The sequence below is a fragment of the Mesitornis unicolor genome, unplaced genomic scaffold, assembly GCF_000695765.1.
Source record: "Mesitornis unicolor isolate BGI_N332 unplaced genomic scaffold, ASM69576v1 scaffold48139, whole genome shotgun sequence".
Classification (NCBI taxonomy): domain Eukaryota; kingdom Metazoa; phylum Chordata; class Aves; order Mesitornithiformes; family Mesitornithidae; genus Mesitornis; species Mesitornis unicolor.
This window is the reverse complement of record NW_010207513.1, coordinates 1-13,999: the sequence shown is the minus strand read 5'-3', so window position 1 is coordinate 13,999 and position 13,999 is coordinate 1. Positions and strand designations below refer to the sequence as shown.

The following is a 13,999-nucleotide window of genomic DNA, read 5'->3' as shown; positions in this document are numbered from 1 at the left end:
GATTCTGTGTTAGCAGCACTGCGTATTTGAAGTGCTGGATGGCAGGAGGCACAGGTAAAAAGTGCTTTTTTCCTTCCTCGTTCCTTTCCAGACGCTGACCAAAGAAGGGTTTGACTCCATCTCCAGCAGCTCCAAACAGCTCCTCACCTTAGCCCTGCAGGAACTTGAAGTCAAGTCCAGCAGCAATGCCCTGAGCAAGCACATCCAGTTTGAGCACAACGTGGCCCTGTTCCTGTGGTCAGAGAGCTCCGGCGACCTCCCCTCCGACGCCGCTTGGGTCAGCGTGGCAAACCGCGGCCAGTTCGCCAAGAGCGGCCTGTCCATGAAGGCCCAGGCGCTCACACCATGCGTACAGAGCTTCTGCTCGGCTCTGGACTCGAAGCTGAAGGCCAGGTTGGACGATCTCCTGTCCTACCTCCCCACAGACTCCTCAGCCATTAAAGAGGCCGTTCCCGTTCAGCCACGTTCTGCTTTCGACCGCTACGCCGACGCCGGCACCGTGGAGGGGCTGCTCCGCGACCACTGCGTCGCCTGCATCCACCACGTGCTGGGCTGCGTGCGTGAAGAGCTCCAGAGCGCCCAGAGCCTGCTGGGGGGACAGGCGGATGCTCCCAGCGATGCCAGACTCAATGCTGTCCTCTTCATGGCGAGGCTTTGCCAGTCCCTGCCCGAGCTGTGCCCTCACCTGAAGCAGAGTATCCTGGGCCGGTCGGGCAGCGCGGAGACGGCGCTGAAGGAAACTCGCTCCGCCAAGAAGCTGGGGAAGGGGAAAGCCCAGGAGGTGACCCCCGTGCAGGCCAAGTGGCAGGGGGTGAAGGCAGAGCTCCTGCAGCAGAGCTTGTTTGCTTATCAGATCTGGAGCTCGGCTGTCACCAAAGTAAGGAGCTGCTTCGCTCTCGTCACAGCCACTTCCTGCGTGGGTTTGGCTCGCTCAGCGCCCTGTGGTCAGCGCTGCTGAGAGCTCTTGGGGGCTGCCACGCTGCCCCATCAGCTTGCAGGGACAGGAGAGGGTGGCAGCTCGGAGGTGGCATTGGGATGGTGTTGGGGAGGAGCAGGGGGATGCGGGAGGTTGGTGACTCCAAAGGCTGCGCAACCTTTGATGCTCCCCTTAGAGCTGTCTGCTTTTGTGCTCTAGGGCCTGGTTCAGTGCTTTACCCGCACGCTGCTGCTCGACACAGCCGGGTCGGTCTTGGCCGCAGCCACCAACTGGGATGAAATTGAAATTCAGGAGGAGACAGAGTCTGGAAGCAGTGTAACATCAAAGATCCGGCTGCCTGTGCAGGTACGAGCAACGTCCTGTCGGTAAACACGCAGAAACAGTCTGCTGGGAGGAGAAAAGTGCTGGTTTCCTAAACCACTGCTCCGTCAAACAGTGCTGACCTGCCATGGTTCGCTTGGGGTTATGAGCAGAGGGCAGACGCTCTGCGGTGCTCTTACTTGTCCTTTGAAACACTCACCTCCTAAGGACCGAGGTCAGAGGAAGGAAATTAGATACTTGCTGCTATTTATTCAAGTAAATTAAGATTGGCCCAAGGCTTGTAAAACAGAGCCAAAGGAGGTCTTCTGCCTGGTTTGCACACACAGGCCCCCAGGAGAGAGATCCCGTGGAAAGGGGATGCACTGAAGGACAGGGCTGCAGCAGTGGGACTGTGCACAGCCTAAGAGAAGCGTGGCTTGCAGCTTTCCATAGGTGTAGGGGTGCAGGACTGACACAGTGGCAAAGGAGGTGGCAATCCCACAGCCAGGGCAAGAGTTCTGTGTTTGCAAGTACAGGAGGAACTGGACAGGGCAATAGTCTCCTGTAGTGACCCTTTTAAGGTGAATTTTGCTGATTCTAAAGGAAAAAGCAGGCAGATGATAGCTGGGAGGCCCAGGAGAAGAGCGAGGGGTAAATAATGAGCCCAGGGTGGTCAGAGCAGGGTCAGCGGTGCCAGAAGAGGCACAAGACGCAGTTCTGTTCATACACTCAGGTGAACACCTCTGGTGAAAGCACTTGTGGGACTCTGCTGTAACCAAAAGTCTGGTGTGTGAGTAAATAAACCCCGTGAGATACTTGAGCCGTGCTGCGGGGGCAGGTGGCTCTCAGCAGCGGAGCTTTGCGGTTGCTGAGGAAGTAGGAGGCTCATCACAAGAACTGAAGTGATGCTGTGCTGCTGATAAAGCAGCCACAGCTCACAGACCACGTGAAAATAACACCACTTCTTCTTCAACAGCCGTCCTGGTACGTCCAGTGCCTCCTCTTCAGCCTGTGCCAAGAAGTGAACCGGGTCGGCGGCCACACTCTGCCAAAAGTCACCTTGCAGGAGCTGCTGAGGACCTGCATGGCAGAAGTGCTTGCTGCCTACGAAAAGCTGATGGAAGAGAAGCAGGAGAAGGTACAGGAGTGGGATCAGCCCTCAGCGTGGGCCAGGAGGGTTGCTGGGCACGTGGCAACGCGTACGCTCCTGTCCCTCGGAACAGGAAGCGTCTGCCTGTGAGAGCTGGAAAGGATGAGTGTGTTCTCCCCCTGTCTCCTCCAAAAATGAGGCAAAAAGGGATCAGACTCCAGATTACTGCTCGGAGCAGTTCACTTGGGTTGGTTGTTTCTTGGTGCTGGTGTTTTCAGATGTTTCCCCTGAAGCAGAGCCCTGTTCCTCACTGTCTGTTTGCAGAAAGCCGGCACCTTCCCCATGACCCAGAACAGGGCTCTGCAGTCACTGTACGACCTGCGGTACCTGAGCATCATCTTGAGGGCGAAGAGCGAGGAAGCAAAAAGCAGCAGGATCAAACCTGACTCCGGGTACGGTGCGGTTCTGGGGTTCAGACACCAGCAGTAGTTTGGGGGGGCCCTAAAATGGTTTAAACCAAGAGCGTTGCTGGCTGTCAGGAGGATGCCTGCAGGAGCAGGGAAGTGCAGACTCTAAGCTCTGACACCTTTCCCAGTGCTAAGCTCATCCTGAAAATGCAGCAGGGGTGGATTCTGCAGCTGAGAGCTCAGAGGCAGCGAGCTGGTCCCCAGGGATGCAGTCAGGATGCCCCTGGAGAGAGCTGTTAAGCTTCCACCAAGAGTTAAAACCTTGTGTATGTCCCGGTCTTGAGCACTGCAGCACCTGAGAGGTACCACAGGGAGAAGGTTCCTGTGCAAGAGCAGACAGCGTGGGCACTGCCATCACTGGAAACCCTTCAGGCAGCTGCTGTTGTGCTGAGTAATTCCCATTCTGCTCAGTCACCTCTTAGGGGCAGTTCCCCGCTGTTTCAGTGAGCCCTGCTGGCACCAGCAGCTGGCACCAGGACGTAAGCCCTGACAGGATCCTCTGCTCTGCTCGCAGGATGGAGAAGGTGACCGATTTCCTGGAGGGACACATCGATCCCTTCGACCTGGACGTTTTTACTCCGCACTTGAACAGCAACCTTAACCGCCTGGTTCAACGAACCTCTGTGAGTTCAGGGGAAAGGAAGGGATAGATCAGGAAGTGAGGCTGCAAAAGTGTGGTTTGCAGGGCAGCTGGGGTGGCTTTGTAAAGTGCTTAATGCCTAAAGATAACTACTGGCACTGGCTCAGAAATGGAAGAGTATTTAATGCCAGCTGAAGATAAGAGGAGCTCACTAAGCTGGCTGCACGGCACGTAACCGTGCGTGGAGTTGGCTGGACTTTATCTAACAGGATTCACTGGAGCCTGTGCAGTGCTAATTGGGTTAAGCAGTGCTGAAACAGGCCTAGAACTCGACTCTGGTAGTAACGAGCAGCGCCAATTAAAAGCAAGAGTTCGAGGGGGAAGGGAGCCGCTCTGTGTTCAAACTTCAGTCACTGGTGGTGTGCTGCAGACTCCCCGGCGGCATGGGGTGCTGTCTGCTCTGCAGCTGCCCCCAGCTACAAACGGCTCCTTGTGCCTTCCAGGTTCTTTTTGGGTTGCTGACCGGGACGGAGAACCAGTACACGAGCAGGAGCGGCGCTCCGAGCTCCCAGGAGCTCCACAACATCTTGCCCTTAGCATCCAGCCAGATCAGGTAGGGTACTCGGCTCCTCTCTGCCTTCTTGTGTCTCTTTGGGAAGCGGGTCTAGAGCTGCTCCTTCCCTGCAACCTGATGCATTTCTTTCCTCCACCTCTCAAGATTTGGACTTCTGCCGCTCAGTATGTCGAGCTCGCGGAGGAGCAAGTCTGCTACCAGGAGCACGGAGAGAGTTCAGGTTGGTAAATTCAAGCTCTATTCGTTTTTTTTGCCAGTGCTCATTCTCCCACCAACACTTGAGGATACAGGGAAAGAAGCAAGCAGCCAAACAGTTCATGTTTAACCTGGGTTTTATTTTCGGTAAAAGGAGAGAACCGTTACGGCAACACAGCATGAGGTGGTTTGGATTTCCCCTTGACCCTCAAAAAAAACCACAACCAACCAACAACTGATGGCCCCTGTACCTTTGGGCCCTGCTGCTCTGTGATAAAACATAGGCAATAACCACCGTGAAAATGCAGTGAAGATTTACTAACATCAGGAAATCAATGCAGAAAAGACAATTCATTTCAAGACAGCTGCAAGAAACCTTGAAGGATACTGGCTAATTATTTGAACTCCTTTCCAGTGCGATGCCGACCTTTAACTGCTGACGAAGCCTGGCTTGGGTATTTCAGCCTGTGTGAACAGAGTGGCTTGCTTCTCTTGCAAAGGCTCTGCGTTGTCCTGTCTGAGTTGTATCAGTAGACAACCATTATGTTGCTCTGTTTCCTCCGGTTTAAAACGCCTGCTTCAATGGAGTTCTCTATGCTGAGGATTGAGAGCCAAGGAACACCTCACTGCTACAGGAAGCAGTAATTAGTAAGCTGTTTCCTTCAGCTATTATTAACCCAATAATCCATCTGTGGTGATGGCTTTTCGACTGGGACAGAATAACAGAGGCCTGGTTTTACCAGAGCGTTACTCAAGATGCCGATGTTCGCTCCACAACTCTTGTTCTCCGTTATCCAGAAGCATTAAGGACCGGACACAGCCTAAGGGTTGTTTCAAAGCCCAAAGCTGCCCAGTGAAGGTTTTCCTTACCTCTCGCACCTCAGCTGTAGCAGAGTGAAGTGTGCAGTGATGTTTGGCTGGCTCCTACCGCTCCCCTTTACTGGCTGTGCTAGCCACACATCTCAGAATTCTTCCCAGATACCTGCTTGTGAATATCTTGCAGATATTTAATGCTAAAACAGTTCAGGAGAGGTTAAAGTCCGTGGTTACTGCAGACCAGCTCTCTGCTGTACCTTGGCCATGCTGTTATCCCCTTGCTCCAATCATCAGATTTTGTTTGGGTTCTTTCTGAGCCTGGAAACCCACCTGAGAAATTCTTGTTGCCAGCAGCAGCAAGGCGCTACGCTGCTGCCGCTGCCCGTCGCTAATCCCCAGCAGCGACAGCGCACAGCTCGCAGCTCCAGCTCGAGCTGCCTGGGAAGAGCTCTGTTCTGCTGTAGCTGACACCTCCTCGCAGCCACTAGAGATGAGGCTATGGAGCCGTAGGTGTGCTGCCGCAGCTCCTGACGCTTTTCTTTTCAAAAACTTAACAGGTTGCACCTCCCGCGCTCACGAGAGCAGAAGACGAAGCCTCGCGCCCTGGCGCTCTGTTCAGGCAGCTCGTGACCGAGGAGGAAGACGCAGCCGCACCTTCTCTCTTCAAGCTGGGATGGCTTTCTGGCATGGCCAAGTGATGCAATAAAAAGTAAAACGTTTGTCTGCGTATTCGTCTTCAGCTGGGCAGGGACTGGTGGTACTGCCAGAAGAGAAGTACTTTTCCATCCCCAGCCAGGTCATAGGAACCGGCCACAGGTCAGGATTGTCCTTGCCAGCTGGACCAGAGCCGTAGCTGCTCTTTCACCTCTTAGTCCTTAGACACTGTTAACCTTAAAGTCAAATTAAAGGGGAAAAAAACCCCAACAACCTACGCACTGTAACAGAAAAGAAAACATTTCGCAGCTGGAAATGGGTGTTCTCTCCCAAAGCTGCTCTGTACTTGTCTCCACAGGCACCACCACTGCTCTCCAAGTGGGTGCCTGACGTCTTGCCCAAGCTTTTCTGCTTCCAGTTTCATGTTTTTTTGGTCAGTACCGCAGCTGTAAAGACCAAGCAAGATTCAAGGTCACTGCACACACCAAGCTGGGTGAAAAGTCTGCAGCTGGGGCAGCGCTAAGGGAGCGCAGTGACAGCACCTGCTCTGCGCTGTCGTTAAACACTAAATGCTCAAACAAATTATGTTGCCAAATAAATTTTGCACTAGTTTATTGAAATTAAAAAAAAAAAAAAACTTAGAAAACTGAACATGAACATTTGAGAGAACTTTACATAAAGCAACAACTCGCTAACAAACAGATTAGGCAGTCAACTGGAATTGGACATTTTGCAATCCTATAAACACAGCTGTGGATTCCTCCCTCTCCTCTTGACACAAACTTTTCTAACCGCCCCAAAAAGAATCCTATAAAAATTGCTTCCAAGCCCCTTTTGCATTGCAATAGTGCAGCAAACCACAAGTAAACAATTTCCTGTTAACCTTTTATTTCAAATATAGACTGAAAAGGCAACAGGCGTTTTTTTGTGCAATTCCATTTTAACAAACTTTTAAATTGAAATATCAAATCTACACAGTGCTGTCCCTTCACAGAAGGCAGGGATCCGCTGGCTCATCATGTGGGGAGGCGTCCCCGGCTCTGTAAGCTGTGGAAGTGAGCTTCCTTCAGGATCTGGTTGATGTAGAAGTAGGGACCTTGGCTTAGCGCTGACTGCTCGTGGAAGGACTGCGAGGAGCCGGGGCTGGACCCAGCAATGCTGGGGTTTAGGCTGGATTCTGCACCGCATGCTCTGTCGGGGCTTTGCGCCCGCGCGCTGGGCGCCCCTTGCGGCTGCCGCTATCGCTGCTGGAGGACTGAGACAAAGAGAAGGTTAACAGCAAAACCACCCAGCTTTCCCTCCACGTCCACGACAACGCACCTCAGGAAAGCAAACCGTCTTTGCAACAAGTCCCTCCCTTCCAGATTCGCAGGCTCACGCTCAGCTCGATGGACTAAGAAAACCCACCGCGTGCTTTGTCGCCGTTCGCAGCTTCCGTCAGCGGCCGACGCGTGAAGCGCGGCGCAGAGCCGAAGGGACGAGCGAGCCTTCACCCCGAGGTTCGCTGACCTCCGGCGCACTGGATTTCAATCGTGCGGTTTTCAGCCCCGCCAGCTCTGCCCCCGTGACCCACGTCAGCACTAGTGAAGTTTGCCCGTTCCATCCGAGAATTGGAAAATAAAGACGGCTCCTGCTGAGCTGCGCGTGTCAGGACAGGCAGGCAGGGCAGGAGGAGAAGCTGATCACTTCTGGTCTAGCAGACGTTTTTAGGTAAGCACCATGCAAAGCATTTTCCTACGGGTCAATCTCAATGAGATCTGAAGCATCCAAAGCAACAGGCTGTGAAAAGTCAAAGGCGACACGATACCCATTTTAAGTCTTTGAACACCTCGACGGACGTACAACCACTCCTCTCCCAGTTAAGTACTGGGACTGCGGTGTCAGCTTGTGTTATTTTCCATTAAAATTTACTTGACAGTGCAAGAGCAACAGGCATTGAGGACTTCCACAAGCAGACCGCTCGTGATTTAGCTCATATAAAGGTCAGGGCTCATTTGCCAGCGTTTCGGATAAACACGGTTCGTGGTAATGAACTGAAGAGCTTTAGCCATCATTGTCAGTGTTTCAAAGACATAAAACTGTTTGGTTTACACCATTTGAAGGGCTGTTAATGAAAGGTTTCCGTTAGTTCCAGCTGAAATATTTTTCATTACTGTGCGATATGCTGTTCAGGACAACACTGCAAATGTTGAGGTGCTTAAGGATCAGAGAACAGCTGCTTTGCCATCCCCTAAGGAGTAAATTCCCAGAAGCAGCCAGCGTAAGTGACAGCAGCTAAAAAACTGCTGAAGTAAACCACAGAAGGCAAAGCTTGGTGGCCGCAGCAGAGGAAGGCAGATTTAAAAACCACCACGGTAATGTAACAGCACCACATCCAGAAGGCCTCGCTTCGGACTACATCTGAACAACGGTGCCGAGTAAAAATAACCCCGAATCCCCTTGTTTTGCAAAGCACCACAAAAACGGCTCGGTTCTGGCGTAGCACAGCAAGCAAGACAACGGCGCCGAGCTGCGCCCGCGCTGGCTCAGCAAGGAGAAACCAGAGCGCACGTGAAGGCTGAAGAAGCAGCAGACGGAGCTGCAGGAGCGAGCAGCTCCTCTTCCTCACGCTGCCACCGCCACGGGGGGACAACAGCACCCGAGGGACAGAGAGGAGCCACAAAAGGGCATTTGCCAGCCCGTCTCGCTCTGCATAGAAGCACAGGTATTGAAATGCAATGCGGTTACGCTGAGCAAAGTCCCAGCAGCCTTGGAGAGAAACCCACCGCACAGGACACTTTGTTTCCTTTTAGTCTGTGTTCCTTACTGTGTTTCCTTACAGCCACCTTCTGAAAATCAAGGTAAAAAAAAATCAAAATGAGAACCTGGCCTTATTTACCGCTGAAGTTTCACATCTTAACAAACGTTTTCGAGCTGTTAGTAATGATTATTTGATGCGTGTCTGCTTTTGGTTTTTTGTTGTTTTTAAAGCTGAGACAGTGTCCTGGGACGTGCTTCCTACACCTAAGGCTGTGGACAGACCCGGTTGGTCAAACCCTCTTTATTTCCATTTCTCTGCTGCAAAAATTCACTAGCACGTGAAGCCCGTGTATTGCCCAAGCCACCAATCGAAGACCTACCATTTCCCCAGGCTGTGGTGCACTTTCTGTTACGCATTTGGACTACAATTAGACAAAAAAAGAATCCTTAAAGTCATCATGTCAGCAACGACAGGCATCTACACAATGAAACAAAGGTTTAAACCAACGGGCAAAGGAAAGCAGCCCAATGAAAGCTTATGGGCCTTTGAAGTATTCAAATGACATCTTAAACCTCTCTTAAAAATCACACCGAGTGGCTATGGAAGTCTTAAATAAGTTTCCAAACAAGTGACCCCTTAAATGTGTGACTCTGCTGGTCTGTGAGGTAGCATCTCAGTAACTTGTGACTTAAAGAGCTGTTCAGACCCTGCTGCTGTCCAAATCTTTCAAGATGAGTTCACCAGAGGCATAATGTGGTTTTAATTAGAATTTAAGTGGTGTCATAATGTGGAGTGGCATGGCTGCAACGCTAGACAGAATCTTATCTGAGAGAAGGAACTGGTGCCGTGTGATCTCTGCCGGTACAAGAGCGGCACCTCTGAGCTCTGGGGAATCCTGTCACCCGTCAGGACAACAAAGAGGAACCACAAGAGATGAGCTTTGACAGAAAAGGGTTATTCAGGAAGGAAGAGAGCTTGTCAGAACACTGCAGACTCCCTTCCTTCCCAGGGAAAATCAGAGCAAAGGGCTTTTTGTTGGTGATTCCCCAGGTTGCAGAGCCCAGCTCTCCCAATTGCAGTTTTCAGAGGATCCACTACAACTCTGCTGGTGCGGGCCAGCAACCAAGGGAGAACAGGAAAAGCTTCTGCTGGGTTTATAGGTGAGAAAAAGCTGATAAAGACTGAAGAGAATCTGTTTCCCTGCTGTACAAGTCAGTCACAGTAAAGGATGCTGTGTACCCCGGATGAAAAGTGATCTTGTGGGAGAAAACAGCAAGAGCTTTTTGCATCAAATCCAGCTCAGGTGAGGAGCAGGATTCAAAGTGTAGGACTATGGGGTAACATCACAGAGCAGCTCATGTTTGACCTGTCACTGAGAAAAAAAAAATCATCATCTTACAGATACGGCTGTCAGCTATAGAAAAATCAGACAAAAAAGACTTATTGGAAAGAGATCCTGACAAAAGTCAAGTCCAGTTTTAGAAATTTGCCTGATTTTCATACTGGGGTTATGGCTTCAAGTAAAGCACACTCTGTAAGAGAAAAGAGCCAACTTCCAGCTGAAGGAAGGCAAAAGGAATCGGTATTTTATGGCTGAGGTTCCACAAAGAGCAGGTGTGTGTACGCCCTCAGATGAAAAGCAATTCTCTTCTCACACAGCCTTTGAAGTTATCAATTGCTCCTCTGCTCTCTCTCCCAGCTCAATATCCTAAAGCCAGGGAGGATTTTTAATCAGCAGGAGCTGCCTTTGCAAACGACCGAGTATCGGGACACTAAATAAAAGCATTACAAATGGCCAAGCGTTTCAAAGCGACATCGATCGGAAGCACTTGTGCACCACAAGCACAAGAATTTCTCCATTTGGCACAGGAAGTCCTTAGAGAAACATTTGAATAACACTGATTTAATCTCCTGGCTTGAATTTCTGAGCATGCTCAACTCAGTGAGCCCTCATTACAAGAAAACAAGCGGAAAAACAAAACCAAGCTCCGTTCAGCAGTGGACAACGCTGTGATTTTTTTTTTTCCCCTCCGCTTCAGAAAGGGAGCATGGATTTTTTTTTTTGCTGTGTCCAGCAGGAGCATTTCTCTGCTTCAGTGTCACCAGGAAGAGATCCTCGTCCCCAGGAAGAGATCCTCCTCGCCTGCACAGCAGCGTGTGACGTGTTAAAACCATCTTTTCACAAGGCCAGTGCATGCAGGCAGCGGGAGTCTCGGTGTTAGCCTCAGCAACTGAGCCCTGTGCTGATGCTGCCGGTGGCGGGCAGGCAGTTCAGGCCATGCTGTTCACTCGCAGGCACCCCAGACAAAACGGCCGTGAAGGGCAGAGTTAAGGTCAGCCACTCGTGCGCGGCTCCTGCGCTGCCATTTCCACGTCTGCATTTTAGTGGCTTTGCTCTGGCGCCAAGTGTTTTTAGGACAAGCAAAGGTGCTTCTGCCACTCACCATGAAGGTTTTTTTAATTGTCATTACTCCTACTTCAATCCCTCGTTCCACACTAAATTCTTCCTCCTCCCGCCACAAAGCTCGTTTAGTCATTAACTACTCTACACACGAAGAGGTGTTTAACCTGTTGGACAAGTGATTCAGTGTCAGATGGCAAGCAACTATTTATGGTTCTACCCGTTATACCCGAGAAGCAAACCCAACTTCATCCCAGCCAGTCTTACTTCTGGCAAAAGAGAAACACAGGAACGTGGTTTTTTGTCATCACAGCGAATTCCTTTGGGGTGAACACCTCGGCTGTCAGAGCTTTTTTCATACAATATTGCTGAAGGTGAACTGGTGTCCCTCCCGAAAGGGATGGCAGGACACAGAGCTCTGTAGCATTTTAAATGTACATTTGAGGCCGTTACCATAGGATACGTTGCTCCAAGTTACACAGCACAGAATATTTCCTGCAGTCAAAGTACAGTTAACAGTTGAATAGAACTGCAATAGTTGGGATTACTCATTACAGCCAATCTTCGGAGTGAGAGGGCTGTAAACAAACCAAGAATATTTCAAGATTTCATTTCATTAACTCCCAGGGATGCAAAACAAGTTCAAGAAGGACAGGAACTGCGGGAGAGAGTCCAGCGTAGGGCTACAAAGATGATGGAGGGAGTGGAGCATCTCCCTTCTGAGGAGCGGCTGAGGGAGCTGGGTCTCTTTAGTTTGCAGAAGAGGAGACTGAGGGGAGACCTCATTCATGTTTGTAAATATTTAAAGGGTGAGTGTCACGAGGATGGAGCCAGGCTCTTCTCGGTGACAAACAATGATAGGACAAGGGGTAATGGACACAGACTGGAACACAGGAGGTTCCACTTCAATTTGAGAAGAAACTTCTTCTCAGTGAGGGTGACAGAGCACTGGAACAGGCTGCCCAGAGAGGTTGTGGAGTCTCCTTCTCTGCAGACATTCAAAACCCCCCTGGACGCCTTCCTGTGTAACCTCATCTGGGTGTTCCTGCTCCGGCAGGGGGATTGGACTGGATGAGCTTTGGAGGTCCCTTCCAATCCCTGATGTTCTGTGAAACCAGGAGGGAGCCTCTGCTCTGCACGCCTTTTTTCCATGAAGATTTTTGCAACAGAGCCGCGTTGCTAATTAGAAACGCATACAGTGGATTTTCAGGTGATTAAGGCAGGCAACAACTCAGGAAATCTGGCAGCAGTCTGGAAATCAGCAATTTTTTTTTTTAAAAAAAAGACATTTCATAGGTAGCAAACTCCACCATTCTAGAACACTTGCCATGAGAAAACGAGACGGTTTATCCCGTGATCAGCAAAAGATCACAGCAAATACGAGTAGAAACCCGATTGTTTTGGTTCAAGTGTTTTGGCTGTGATTGAGCGAGTCTTGCTTCAACTGATGTCCTCCAGCAGAGCATTTTCCTTTGGGTATCGCACCGCCTGGGATGCTTTTGGACTTGCTACCAGAAATATTCACGTTGCTGTAGGTAAATGCAAAGCTGGAGGAGCGCACGGCCAGGCAGGGCGACCACGTGCACTGGCGAGCCAGCCCAGGCACCTCCTCGGTTCTGGTTACGTTGTGCCTCATTTCAGAAAACAAAAATAAAAGCGGCAGCAAATCCTTTTCTTGTGTTTTTTCCTTGTGTATTTGAAATACACAAAGAAAAATATTCAGGCCAAAGCTAACCAGGTTCCCTGGAAAACAAGTTGATTTCCCAACCCCTGATGTCAACCTTTGAAATACTGAACGGGGTCACCCTCGTCACCTCACACACAAAGCAAAACCAAGTGGTTTCCTTAACTGCTCTCCGTGAACGCAACTTCCCAGGATATTCCAACCGTTATTTTAATCCAGCATTAAAGGAAATGGAATTTGCCCGAGAAGGCTCTCACCTCAGTGTCCCACGAGTCCTGAAGGACAGTATTCCTGGTGCTACGTTTTGCCTGGGGAGTGTATCCCTCATCTTCATTGCCATTCCGTCTCCTCTTCCTGGCAAAAGTTCAGGGAGAAAAGAGGACAAAAATATTAGTGGCACAACGATACATCTTCTGTTTCGTTCTCTGAAGGCGACTCCACAAGAAAAGCAGGAAAACTTGATAAATTAACGCAGGATTTATCTAAACCTCCGATGTGCTGTGGACTTCCATATTCTGTTTTTTTTAGCTGTCCTCTACAGAACAAAGAGGAAATGATCCCATTTCTCACAAACAGCCAGGTTGATGTTTTCGTATCAGTTCCAGGGATGTGGACTCACACCCACCAGTAACATCAGGGCTGAGCATCTCCCTAAATAAACTCATTTGACAATTCTCAGCCTTGCGCCTGCCCTCAGTACCCAGGCGCATCTAAAAATAAGCCTGGGACTTCGAATGACATCTGAGAGGCTGAGAAAAGCCCCCGTGCGGAGCGGCAGTGACCGCACTTCCAAGAAATACCCAGCCACGCTCATCCTGCTCACATGAGCCTGCAGTTCGTGCCTACGAGGACTTTCTTTAGTGTCTGCATCCTGCCAGCATCTGAAGTCAAGTCACGTCCCCAACCAACGTTATCTTCCATGTGGAAAGCAAGTTTTGCTGGGAAACACCCAGTGGAAGGCCAATGTTTCCCTGTTTCCACGGTGTGCGGAATCCTCTTATAACAGCGACGCTGCTAGGCAGCACCCGAGCAACAACAACAAACCCCTGCAAACCAACATCTCTCACTGTCCACAGGATTTTAATGCTAATATCAGATTATTTTTCCCCACCATTTGTCAACCAGGACCTGTCAACACAGGGAACTACCCAAAATATAGGATGGAGCTGTTTTGGTGGCTAAAAATTAATGCGTATGAGCACACTCGAATGAGTCAAAACAGACCCAAGAGAAGTATTTATAACTGAATCTTTTCTTACAAGCAAGCTTCAGCAGCAGACTCAGCTGCCAGTAGCTGCTCCACGCCTACAGACCAGGAGCTGCCTCCTGGCTCTCCCACCCCCGGGATGCCCACAGCACTCTCAGCCGTGTCCACCCCAGTCCATCGGCTTCTCCCTCCCCTAGGGCCACTCTTTTTAGGAGACACATTCACCCCTTCGCTCCACATCTGTATATCCTCTAAAACCTTTCCTTCCTTAATATCTGCAGCCCACAGCGAAACTCAGTGCCTCCGTCCCCCAGGTCTCCCCCGTCCCCTCACAACTCCGGGCACCCACATCCC

At 50.5% G+C, this 13,999-nt stretch overlaps 2 protein-coding genes across 2 annotated transcripts; one reads left to right on the top strand and one right to left on the bottom strand.

The window, feature by feature from the left end:
- Nucleotides 1-91: 91 nt before the first annotated feature.
- Nucleotides 92-5,686, top strand: COG1 (component of oligomeric golgi complex 1; the record flags this gene model as incomplete). The annotated part of the gene is made up of 8 exons (XM_010192137.1): nt 92-877; nt 1,136-1,282; nt 2,214-2,375; nt 2,652-2,779; nt 3,309-3,417; nt 3,878-3,987; nt 4,093-4,168; nt 5,517-5,686. Coding segments are annotated over 8 exons (1,659 nt in total), but the record flags the coding sequence as incomplete, so codon positions are not given.
- A 532-nt stretch (nt 5,687-6,218) lies between these two features.
- LOC104546694 (protein FAM104A-like) lies at nt 6,219-12,792 on the bottom strand (the record flags this gene model as incomplete). Its single annotated transcript, XM_010192136.1, is given in 4 exon segments — nt 6,219-6,844; nt 6,847-6,868; nt 8,379-8,441; nt 12,696-12,792. Coding segments are annotated over 4 exon segments (397 nt in total), but the record flags the coding sequence as incomplete, so codon positions are not given.
- Nucleotides 12,793-13,999: the final 1,207 nt, after the last annotated feature.